The 12,752-nt window shown below is 43.2% G+C and overlaps 1 protein-coding gene and 1 long non-coding RNA gene across 2 annotated transcripts in view; one reads left to right on the forward strand and one right to left on the reverse strand.

The window, feature by feature from the left end:
• The window catches only part of LOC128642758 (uncharacterized), a 341,511-nt gene that overhangs the window by 108,249 nt on the left and 220,510 nt on the right, over positions 1-12,752 (forward strand). The gene's annotated exons all lie outside the window — the stretch shown is intronic.
• Positions 1-12,752, reverse strand: part of CCDC180 (coiled-coil domain containing 180) — a 289,632-nt gene that overhangs the window by 21,185 nt on the left and 255,695 nt on the right. The window contains exons 35-36 of the mRNA XM_053695554.1: positions 5,409-5,520; positions 4,770-4,875 (exon numbers count right to left, since the gene is read on the reverse strand). Coding sequence (XP_053551529.1) covers positions 4,770-4,875; positions 5,409-5,520 — 218 coding nt within the window. The remainder of the gene's footprint in view (positions 1-4,769; positions 4,876-5,408; positions 5,521-12,752) is intronic.

Genomic DNA, 12,752 nt, shown 5'->3' on the forward strand with positions numbered 1-12,752 from the left:
ATTTGACAATAGACTGATACAGAAGTATGCACTAAGCGCACTATCTGGACATTTTTTATTTATTGGGAATATTCCTGAATATTTATATATATTTTATGAGTTGTGGCCACAACCTCTATTATAGTATATTGCAATACTGTAACATTGTATTTTATATGAATTAAAGTATTTTTACTATATATATTTTAATGTTTGATTTATACTTTTAGAATTTATTATACAGCGTTTGTATATATATATATATATATATATATATATATATATATATATATATATATATATATATATATATACTATTAGGAAAACATATATTTCATACAGGGAGAGTTGAATAATTATTTTTTACAGATTTTTTAAATTCTTCTAAATCTAACCTTCAGCCCATTTGTTGTATGGGCGCCACTCTTCTTATCTTTCATTAATTGTATTTATTTTGAACGTGTTTGAGGAGATAACGTTTTCTTAGAGTGTGCATTGGAGGCTTTATAGTGAGGTGTAGAGATACAGCCTTTTTTTTATAGATCTTGATAAAATAAAGGGTCTTGAGAGAGCATCCCTTCAATGCGGGCACAGGGCCATCTGAACCAAATACATATCTTGCAAGGCCATGCAGGAGTTATCAGAATTTTTGAGGCTTGTTCCTGCTTGATTCTGGCTATCACGCTGGAGAGCAACACAAATGGAGGAACATGTAAATCAGGTTGAACGACCATGAAACCACCAGGGCATCTATCAAACTGGACTGAGGGTACTGAAACCTGGCACAATACTGAGTACTGAGGCAGTTTGTAATTCAAGTCAGGAAAACTTCCTGGTTCAGAGGCAATTCCCCTAGGTAAACAGACTGGCATCTGAGAAACTCTGCTTCATGGTGTTCTGTCCTGGTGATGATGCAGGACACTTTCCCTATCACTAATGAACTGAGAGTTCCTCCCTGATAATTGACATAAGCAACTGCTGTGACATTGCTGGACTGAAAACTCAGAAAAAAATCCTGTCTGAGGTCGGGCCTACTCTAGAGAGCTCTGGAGATTGTACAGAGCTCCAGAATATTTATTGGAAATCTCTCCTCCTGAGGAGACCAAACTCCCTGCGCTCTCTGAAACCCCAGACTGCACCAGAAGCTAGCAGGCTGGCATCTGTGGATTACTTCCCACACGGGTTGAAGAAAGGAGGCTCCCTGAACCAAGGACTGGTGAGTCTTGCACCAAGTTAAGGACTGTCTTGTCCTGTAATATAACAGAATCCTCTGAGACCTCTGATCCTTGTGGTCACCATTACAATGGTGCATTATTTGCAATACGAGGGCCTGAAGATGAAATCTGGCAAATGCAACTGAAATTTGAGGCAGCCAATGTGAGACCCACAACTTCAGTGCACTTGAGCAATGGAATTGAGAGTATTCAGCTGCAGAAGGGCATAAGCCTTTTGCAGCTTCAGTCTGTACTGAGACAAATGTTTAGTCACTGAATCAATGATAAACCCTAGAAAAGACACACCGGCCTGAGGAGTTAAAGAGCTTTTTGGGTGATTTATTTTCCAACCATGACTCTGAAGCAGCTGAAGTACCATCTGAGTATGAGACACAGCCAGATGAAAAGAGGGAGCCTAAACCCATAGGTCATCCAAGAAATGCATTGAGCTCAAACTACAGACAACAGAGCTCCCAGCATTTTTGTAAGCACTCTGTCTATCATACTGCAAGACTTATATATACGTCTGAGCTTGAGGAAGCTCCAGCAGACTCAGCTGTTAAGTTACAGTATATATCTATACCTATATATATTCATGTTTATATATATATATATAGTGGGGCAAAAAAGTATTTAGTCAGCCACCAATTGTGCAAGTTCTCCCACTTAAGAAGATGAGTGAGGCCTGTAATTTTCATCATAGGTATACCTCAACTATGAGAGACAAAATGTGGTAACAAATCCAGACAATCACATTGTCTGATTTGGAAAGAATTTATTTGCAAATTATGGTGGAAAATAAGTATTTGGTCAATATCAAAAGTTCATCTCAATACTTTGTTATTTATCCTTTGTTGGCAATGACAGAGGTCAAACGTTTTCTGTAAGTCTTCACAAGGTTGTCACACACTGTTGCTGGTATGTTGGTCCATTCCTGCATGCAAATCTCCTCTAGAGCAGTGATGTTTTGGGGCTGTTGCTGGGCAACACAGACTTTCAACTCCCTCCAAAGGTTTTCTATGGGGTTGAGATTTGGAGACTGGCTAGGCCACTCCAGGACCTTGAAATGCTTCTTACGAAGCCACTCCTTCGTTGCCCGGGCGGTGTGTTTGGGATCATTGTCATTCTGAAAGACCCAGCCACGTTTCATCTTCAATGCCCTTGCTGATGGAAGGAGGTTTGCACTCAAAATCTCACAATACATGGCCCCATTCATTCTTTCATGTACACGGATCAGTCGTCCTGTTCCCTTTGCAGAGAAACAGCCCCAAAGCATGATGTTGCCAACCCCATGCTTCACAGTAGGTATGGTGTTCTTTGGTTGCAACTCAGCATTCTCTCTCCTCCAAACACAACGAGTTGTGTTTCTACCAAACAGTTCTACTTTGGTTTCATCTGACCATATGACATTCTCCCAATCCGCTTCTGGATCATCGAAATGCTCTCTAGCATACTTCAGACGGGCCCGAACATGTACTGGCTTAAGCAGGGGGACACGTCTGGCACTGCAGGATCTGAGTCCCTGACGGCGTAGTGTGTTACTGATGGTAGCCTTTGTTACGTTGGTCCCAGCTCTCTGCAGGTCATTCACTAGGTCCCCCCGTGTGGTTCTGGGATGTTTGCTCACCGTTCTTGTGATCATTTTGACTCCACGGGGTGAGATCTTGCGTGGAGCCCCAGATCGAGGGAGATTATCAGTGGTCTTGTATGTCTTCCATTTTCTAATTATTGCTCCCACAGTTGATTTCTTCACACCAAGCTGCTTGCCTATTGCAGATTCAGTCTTCCCAGCCTGGTGCAGGCCTACAATTTTGTTTCTGGTGTCCTTCTACAGCTCTTTGGTCTTCACCATAGTGGAGTTTGGAGTGTGACTGTTTGAGGTTGTGGACAGGTTTCTTTTATACTGATAACAAGTTCAAACAGGTGCCATTAATACAGGTAATGAGTGGAGGACAGATGAGCCTCTTAAAGAAGAAGATACAAGTCTGTGAGAGCCAGAAATCTTGCTTGTTTGTAGGTGACCAAATACTTATTTTCCACCATAATATGCAAATATATTCTTTCCAAATCAGACAATGTGATTGTCTGGATTTGTTTCCACATTTTGTCTCTCATATTTGAGGTATACCTATGATGAAAATTACAGGCCTCTCTCATCTTAAGTGGGAGAACTTGCACAATTGGTGGCTGACTAAATACTTTTTTGCCCCACTGTATATGTAGAAATATGTATTTATGATTAAATAGAACTTATTCTTCTATGTGAAGAACATTGGAATGTGAAATATTCATATTTTCATGTCGGTTAGTGCACTTGAGAATATGCGATCAGGTTTGCGTGAGAGACGAGTGTTTTTTTCCCCTTTTTTTGCTCCGTTGACTTATATGGGGGAATAAGTTAATGCATGTGTGATATGTGAAGTTCGGATTTTTGCGTGCATTGGGTTAGCGCGTGTGCGAAACGGTTTATTTTCAACTTGTAATACCCGTGATAGCCTGTGTGGAAAAAGCTTACCTCTAGCAGAATTAGCGTGAGCTGGAGTGTTAAATAAAACGCCACTTGTAATTTGGCCCATAGTGTTTACAAAAGTTACTTTTAACAGTTAAATGTCAATGTAATTAAAAGAAGTATTAATTGTGCCTCTCTTATTTTATTATTGACTGGGTTAGTAACATTGTCTTCCGTATGTATAGACATATATTTAGATTTTATAATACTATTAATCAACAAACAAAACCCTGAACATTTCAAGCCCTATAGACTTATGAATCCCTTTGCCACTTGGCAGATATGGTAAACCTTACAATATCTTGTAAATAGCAGAAATCTGCTAGACTCAAGGGTAACTATTTATCAACATACAAGCCTCTACATGGACTGCAGGAGTACCTGAAACACGAGAGGGGAGAATACATACACCCTACTAAAACTTGTGCTATAGAAGGCTACTGATGTGTATGGCAACAGGGGAAGGAGCTCTGAAGGAGAGAGGGAGGAATCTGTTACATTCAGGAGTGCAATAAATGTTCATTTTACATCTGAGTAGCAAAACCTCATTAAGCTGCCATAGACAAGAGCTAATATTAACTGCAGAAACCCACCTACAGTTTACACCTGCTGTGATGATCCGAGCACAAGAATCTAGCAGCAAAGCAATGGGATTCTTGTGTGACGGCACACGGGCATTCTGTTTGCAACTAACATTCTCACTCACAATAACCCCGAGACTTATATAGGCCCAGGGGTGGTATCAATAAAATGTGCTATGGGAAGTTATGGGAACAGAAAGAGATGGCTCACTTCACCTAAAAAGCCCACACTGATCAGCAATCTGTGGCATTTCTTATGTGTAGAGCACAAATAGGTAGTAACAGGACTGTCACCCGCAGGAAGGTGAAGAGGAACAGCCCACACTTATGTGGCACAAAGAGAAATACCCACCAATACCACGTTTGTTACCAGGGTGGGGGGCGGGAGCTCAGCATCTGTAATATTATATGACCCCTTGTATCACTAAATGCCAGTTCTGATCCTCCTAATGGTAACCCTGGTGCATATGTAGGTCACATAAGTACCTGCTGCCCCTCTCTATCAGTGGGCGATGCTCTGTCCTTTCCAAGGAAAGCCCGGACTGTCTGCGGCGAATCAGGGTCAGTAACTTCTCCTTAGGTACCTCAGCCTCTGCAGTAATGAAACAAGTGAGTATGGATTAGTAAGAGGGTAACCACACTGCCCTTACACTTACTATGTGTATGAAATGTGACACTACCCCTCAGTACAGACTTGGAGCCTGGTGTATGGTGCATAACTCAATAGGGATATTTCTGTTAAAACCATTCCTATTACTCTGCTGGGGTAACTAGCCGCACCAAGACGATCACCAACACAAAATATAGAAAAAATGTTACATACAGCTGTCATATAACCAAGACTTAAAGCGATGGTAACTAAATGTGTTATCACTTACATCTGTAAGGAACTAGCAGTAACGGGGGAGATAACCAGTGCAGGGAGCCACAGCTTTATATAGAAGAAGACTTTGCTTACAAAACAAGGCAACTTGTAAAATGCATTTGGGGGCGTTGTACCTTTAAAGGATCCCTTTAAAAGCATGACTAGTGTGAGCTCAGTTCTAATAAACTAGCTACATATCAGGGTGGGCATCTGAGCTGAGGGTACACTCATTCATTATATATTGGTTTTGTGCTACTTACTGGCTTGTGTGATGTCATCAGCTGTAAGTGTATCGTCCAGCTCTACCAGCATTGTCTCGCACAGGGACGCCAGCGATGAGGCAAACTGCCTGGCACACTCTGCAACACAGTCCTATGGAAAAATGTGGTGTTAATCATTGTCATGTAAATATTTCCAATGCACAGCGCGTACTTGCCAGTCAGCAGCTCACATAACAAGAAGGAGGACATTAAACTGCAGGGTACAACTACAGTGACACAGTTACTACTCATATTCTATTTTCCTCTCTATAAAGCCGCACCCTTATTTTAACCAGTTGGTAAAGCTCTGTATCTTTATACTGGGTGCTGCCATCTTGTAGCGCACATATTGTTTGTTACGGTACTAACAGGATACCAAGGGTTAACACCAGATGAACAATGTCCTGCATAGGGAATCAGCAACTCACAACCCAGCCAGTTTTTCCCCTCAAACATGAGACCAGGCTCCACATCAGGTTTAAAACAGAATGTCATTTATTAAAGGCTAGATGCCTAGTATTTATACAGGTTTGACCCCAGATGGGGGGGGGGGGGGGTTGAAAGACTGTTGTACATTACATGGAGGGGACACGCCCTTTTACATGATACAATAGAATACATTACTTTACTTAGGCAGATATCAAGTTAAACATAAGACACAATGGAGTCCTTATCACCAACAGTCTGACTCTGGAGGTGATTAAATAATGGAATTCTTATCACTAACTAAATTATGGCTGGAGCCAGCAACTTGTATTTAGAAAATAAAGTTAACGTTTTCAGTCCTGACGGAAGGGTCCGTCACATAGCTCCCCCCTTGTGGAACACTCTGGCAGACCCGGCTTGACCCTTTGGCGGGTCAACCTGGGGATGACCGGACTAGGAGGTGGTAGGCATGTCAGTTTGCCGGGACAATCCATCTGTATTCCCGTTATGAGAGAGAATTCCTGTCCATACAAACAAGGGTTCAACTTCCTCAGTGCCCAGACTAGGGCTAAACAGTCCTTCAAAATCCCATCAGCTTCTTGACGAGTTTTCTGTACCTGCTCTTTATAGGTATCCACAATCCCTTCATACTGACATAGGGTGCCCTTGAGTTGCTGCACCTCACTATGAGCCAGCGTCAGCTTCTCCTCAAGTGTCGCTAAGTTTGTCTTTAATGTTTCATGTTCCACTCTCAAGCTGGTGTTTTCTGCAGTCTGTCGGTGCAGCTTGTCTAGCAGAGATTCACGTTCTAAACGTGCTTTTTCCTCTGCGCTCTTCTTCTCCTTCATCAGCGCATTGTAACGGGACTTCCACGTATCAATAGCGGATAGAGATTTACTGAGCTCAGCGTCCTGGGGCTTAGCAGCAGGGGGGTCAGTCTCTGCTGCACGGATCTGGGCACGGGTAGTCACAGGGTTAACATCAGCGGGACCCATAGGAGCATACGCAGAAACAAGGGGGGCCAAGTTATTTCCAAGGAGAACATCAGCGGGTAAATCCTTCATGACCCCCACATTCACAGGTCTAGCGCCCCCTCCCCAATCCAAATGTACCCTGGCAACAGGTAGGCGGAACACAGTGCCCCCTGCTACCCTCACAGCCACAGTGTCTCCAGTGTGCTGTTTCTCAGACACCAAGTTCTTTCGAAGCAAGGTCGTGGTAGCACCAGTATCCCGTAGACCACTGACCTCCTTCCCATTCACTTTAACCAGTTGCCGGTTATTCCGGTGGGCAGCTTGCACAAGGTCTGCCTCATGTAGGATGCCCCAGCATTCTTGCGCCCCTAGGTAGCGGGCCGCAGGCTGAGGGTTACGTGGGATTCCGCCGGCGGGTCTTCTCCAGGACTGTGCTTGGTTCGCTGCATTTAGGGGACACTCTGGTCTTTTGTGCCCTAGTTGCTTACATCCAAAGCACCGAATAGGTTGTGAGTAGCCCCGCGAATTGAACCGGGCTCTCTGAGGGTAGTTCGTGGCCAGAGGCCATGTGGTATAGCGGTGCGCCGGGGGTTGGTAACTGGCAGCTGCTGGGGTGACTGGGGGTCTGTACTCCACTCTAGCAGGGGGCTTAGTGGTAGCAGTGTCCAGTTTGCGGGCATCCGTATACTCATCTGCCAGGCGAGCAGCTTCATGCAGGGTGGAGGGTTTACGGTCCCAAACCCACTCTCTAACTCCTGAAGATAACTTGTCAAAGCAATGTTCCAACAGGAATAGCTGCAGCACCTCTTCCCCAGATACGGCTTGGCACCCCGCTATCCAATGAGCTGCTGTGCACCTTACATGCCCACTCAACGTAGGAATCACCAGCTAATTTAACAGTGTCTCTGAACCGCCTCCGGTATGCCTCCGGTGTAACCGCATACCTGGAGAGCAGAGCCTCTTTCACAGTATTATAATCCCCAACTTCCTCATCTGGAATGGCCCGAAAAGCCTCACTGGCCCGGCCGGATAATTTTCGTGACCCAGTCCTCTGCGGGTACCTTGTGTAGTGCACATTGCCTCTCAAAATCCGCAAGGTACCCATCAATCTCTCCTTCTGTTTCCAGGAAGTTTTTAAAAGCTGTAAAATTTACTTTTCCCTTTTCCACTCGGGTTGCTGTGACTTGGGCTGCTGCAGCGCCGCTTTGGCGAAGTAGGTTGGCCTCCAAAGCTGCTATGACCCGGTCGATAATTTCCGCAGATGGGTTAGGGCCATAATGTGCCAGTCTTATTTTAACCGCCCGATCAAAGCTTGCTTCTTCGGGGGTTCTGTCTGATATGCTGGGCCCATTGGTTCCTTCGGTCCCTGGTACTCCTTCCATCTTAGTCAGTATTGTAATAATCCCCCTCTTCCTGAGGTTACTGGCTTGTGTAGTTGCTCTTCTGGGCGATAAGGTTCATTCCGTCGCTTGCCACCAATTGTTACGGTACTAACAGGATACCAAGGGTTAACACCAGAAGAACAATGTCCTGCATAGGGAATCAGCAACTCACAACCCTGCCAGTTTTTCCCCTCAAAAATGAGACCAGGCTCCACATCAGGTTTAAAACAGAATGTCATTTATTAAAGGCTAGATGCCTAGTATTTATACAGGTTTGACCCCAGATGGGGGGGGGGGGGGGGGTTGAAAGACTGTTGTACATTACATGGAGGGAACACGCCCTTTTACATGATACAATAGAATACATTACTTTACTTAGGCAGATAGCAAGTTAAACATAAGACACAATGGAGTCCTTATCACCAACAGTCTGACTCTGGAGGTGATTAAACAATGGAATTCTTATCACTAACTAAATTATGGCTGGAGCCAGCAACTTGTATTTAGAAAATAAAGTTAACGCTTTCAGTCCTGACCGAAGGGTCCGTCACATTGTTATATCCTGTGATAGAAGCAGTGAGCTTTCAGTGTTGTTACTGACTGTTTATCATCTGTATCTTTATGCTGGGTGCCGCCATCTTGTAGCGTACGTATTGTTATATCCTGTGACAGAAGCAGTGAGCTCTCAGTGTTGTTACTGACTGTTTATCATCTGTATCTTTATACTGGGTGCCGCCATCTTGTAGCGTACGTATTGTTATATCCTGTGATAGAAGCAGTGAGCTTTCAGTGTTGTTACTGACTGTTTATCATCTGTATCTTTATACTGGGTGCCGCCATCTTGTAGCGTACGTATTGTTATATCCTGTGATAGAAGCAGTGAGCTTTCAGTGTTGTTACTGACTGTTTATCATCTGTATCTTTATACTGGGTGCAGCAATCTTGTAGCGCACGTATTGTTATATCCTGTGATAGAAGCAGTGAGCTTTCAGTGTTGTTACTGACTGTTTATCATCTGTATCTTTATACTGGGTGCCGCCATCTTGTAGCGTATGTATTGTTATATCCTGTGATAGAAGCAGTGAGCTTTCAGTGTTGTTACTGACTGTTTATCATCTGTATCTTTATACTGGGTGCCGCCATCTTGTAGCGTACGTATTGTTATATCCTGTGATAGAAGCAGTGAGCTCTCAGTGTTGTTACTGACTTTTTATCATCTGTATCTTTATACTGGGTGCCGCCATCTTGTAACGTACGTATTGTTATATCCTGTGATAGTAGCAGTGAGCTTTTAGTGTTGTTACTGACTTTTTATCATCTGTATCTTTATACTGGGTGCCGCCATCTTGTAGCGCACGTATTGTTATATCCTGTGATAGTAGCAGTGAGCTTTTAGTGTTGTTACTGACTGTTTATCATCTGTATCTTTATACTGGGTGCCGCCATCTTGTAGCGTGCGTATTGTTATATCCTGTGATAGAAGCAGTGAGCTCTCAGTGTTGTTACTGACTGTTTTTCATCTGTATCTTTATACTGGGTGCCGCCATCTTGTAGCGTATGTATTGTTATATCCTGCGATAGAAGCAGTGAGCTTTCAGTGTTGTTACTGACTGTTTATCATCTGTATCTTTATGCTGGGTGCCGCCATCTTGTAGCGCGCGTATTGTTATATCCTGTGATAGAAGCAGTGAGCTTTCAGTGTTGTTACTGACTGTTTATCATCTGTATCTTTATACTGGGTGCCGTCATCTTGTAGCGTACGTATTGTTATATCCTGTGATAGAAGCAGTGAGCTCTGTGTTGTTACTGACTGTTTATCATCTGTAGCTTTATACTGGGTGCAGCCATCTTGTAGCGCACGTATTGTTATATCCTGTGATAGAAGCAGTGAGCTCTCAGTGTTGTTACTGACTGTTTATCATCTGTATCTTTATGCTGGGTGCCGCCATCTTGTAGCGTACGTATTGTTATATCCTGTGATAGAAGCAGTGAGCTCTCAGTGTTGTTACTGACGGTTTATCATCTGTATCTTTATACTCAGTGCCGCCATCTTGTAGCGTAAGTATTGTTATATCCTGTGATAGAAGCAGTGAGCTCTCAGTGTTGTTACTGACGGTTTATCATCTGTATCTTTATACTGGGTGCCGCCATCTTGTAGCGCGCGTATTGTTATATCCTGTGATAGAAGCAGTGAGCTCTCAGTGTTGTTACTGACTGTTTATCATCTGTATCTTTATACTGGGTGCCACCATCTTGTAGCGCTCGTATTGTTATATCCTGTGATAAAAGCAGTGAGCTCTCAGTGTTGTTACTGACATTTTATCATCTGTATCTTTATACTGAGTGCCGCCATCTTGTAGCGTACGTATTGTTATATCCTGTGATAGAAGCAGTGAGCTCTCAGTGTTGTTACTGACTGTTTATCATCTGTATCTTTATACTGAGTGCCGCCATCTTGTAGCGTACGTATTGTTATATCCTGTGATAGAAGCAGTGAGCTTTCAGTGTTGTTACTGACTGTTTATCATCTGTATCTTTATACTGGGTGTCGCGATCTTGTAGCGTACGTATTGTTATATCCTGTGATAGAAGCAGTGAGCTCTCAGTGTTGTTACTGACTGTTTATCATCTGTATCTTTATACTGGGTGCCGCCATCTTGTAGTGTACGTATTGTTATATCCTGTGATAGAAGCAGTGAGCTTTCAGTGTTGTTACTGACTGTTTATCATCTGTATCTTTATACTGGGTGCCGCCATCTTGTAGTGTATGTATTGTTATATCCTGTGATAGAAGCAGTGAGCTTTCAGTGTTGTTACTGACTGTTTATCATCTGTATCTTTATACTGGGTGCCACCATCTTGTAGCGTACGTATTGTTATATCCTGTGATAGAAGCAGTGAGCTTTCAGTGTTGTTACTGACTGTTTATCATCTGTATCTTTATACTGGGTGCAGCCATCTTGTAGCGCGCGTATTGTTATATCCTGTGATAGAAGCAGTGAGCTTTCAGTGCTGTTACTGACTGTTTATCATCTGTATCTTTATACTGGGTGCCGCTATCTTGTAGCGCTCGTATTGTTATATCCTGTGATAGAAGCAGTGAGCTCTCAGTGTTGTTACTGACTGTTTATCCTCTGTATCTTTATACTGGGTGCCGCCATCTTGTAGCGTACGTATTGTTATATCCTGTGATAGAAGCAGTGAGCTCTCAGTGTTGTTACTGACTGTTTATCATCTGTATCTTTATACTGGGTGCCTCCATCTTGTAGCGTACGTATTGTTATATCCTGTGATAGAAGCAGTGAGCTTTCAGTGTTGTTACTGACTGTTTATCATCTGTATCTTTATACTGGGTGTCGCCATCTTGTAGCGTACGTATTGTTATATCCTGTGATAGAAGCAGTGAGCTTTCAGTGTTGTTACTGACTGTTTATCATCTGTATCTTTATACTGGGTGCCACCATCTTGTAGCGTATGTATTGTTATATCCTGTGATAGAAGCAGTGAGCTCTCAGTGTTGTTACTGACTGTTTATCATCTGTATCTTTATACTGGGTGCCACCATCTTGTAGTGTACGTATTGTTATATCCTGTGACAGAAGCAGTGAGCTTTCAGTGTTGTTACTGACTGTTTATCATCTGTATCTTTATACTGGGTGCCACCATCTTGTAGCGTACGTATTGTTATATCCTGTGATAGAAGCAGTGAGCTTTCAGTGTTGTTACTGACTGTTTATCATCTGTATCTTTATACTGGGTGCCACCATCTTGTAGCGTATGTATTGTTATATCCTGTGATAGAAGCAGTGAGCTCTCAGTGTTGTTACTGACTGTTTATCATCTGTATCTTTATACTGGGTGCCGCCATCTTGTAGCGTACGTATTGTTATATCCTGTGATAGAAGCAGTAAGCTCTCAGTGTTGTTACTGACTTTTTATCATCTGTATCTTTATACTGGGTGCCACCATCTATCTTGTAGCGTACGTATTGTTATATCCTGCGATAGAAGCAGTAAGCTCTCAGTGTTGTTACTGACTTTTTATCATCTGTATCTTTATACTGGGTGCCACCATCTATCTTGTAGCGTACGTATTGTTATATCCTGCGATAGAAGCAGTGAGCTCTCAGTGTTGTTACTGACTGTTTATCATCTGTATCTTTATACTGGGTGCCACCATCTTGTAGTGTACGTATTGTTATATATACGATAAAGGAGAAAAGCAGCACCTGTGGTTGTATTGTTGCGTTGCTAACTCCAAACACCCCTTTTATGTATAGCACCTGCTACAATTTCCAAAACCTCACAAAGGCCCCCAAAAGTTCCGTTATACATTCATACGACCTGTATTCCGTTGTGGCGCTGATTCTGGGGACCCACCAAAACCTTCTGGGCTCCAGATCCCCTCTCTCCGTATTCTGTGTATCAACAGTGATGGCCTGGAGGTCGAGCCGCGGCGTGGGTCCCTACAGCGTCTAAGTGTGTGTGCAGGGTCGATCCGGAACTATGTGACGTCACAAATGGGAGCGGAAGAATCCGCAGGTGCGATGAGTCCTCAACCAG

Source organism: Bombina bombina, chromosome 12, assembly GCF_027579735.1.
Source record: "Bombina bombina isolate aBomBom1 chromosome 12, aBomBom1.pri, whole genome shotgun sequence".
In the NCBI taxonomy this organism is placed as follows: Eukaryota; Metazoa; Chordata; class Amphibia; order Anura; family Bombinatoridae; genus Bombina; species Bombina bombina.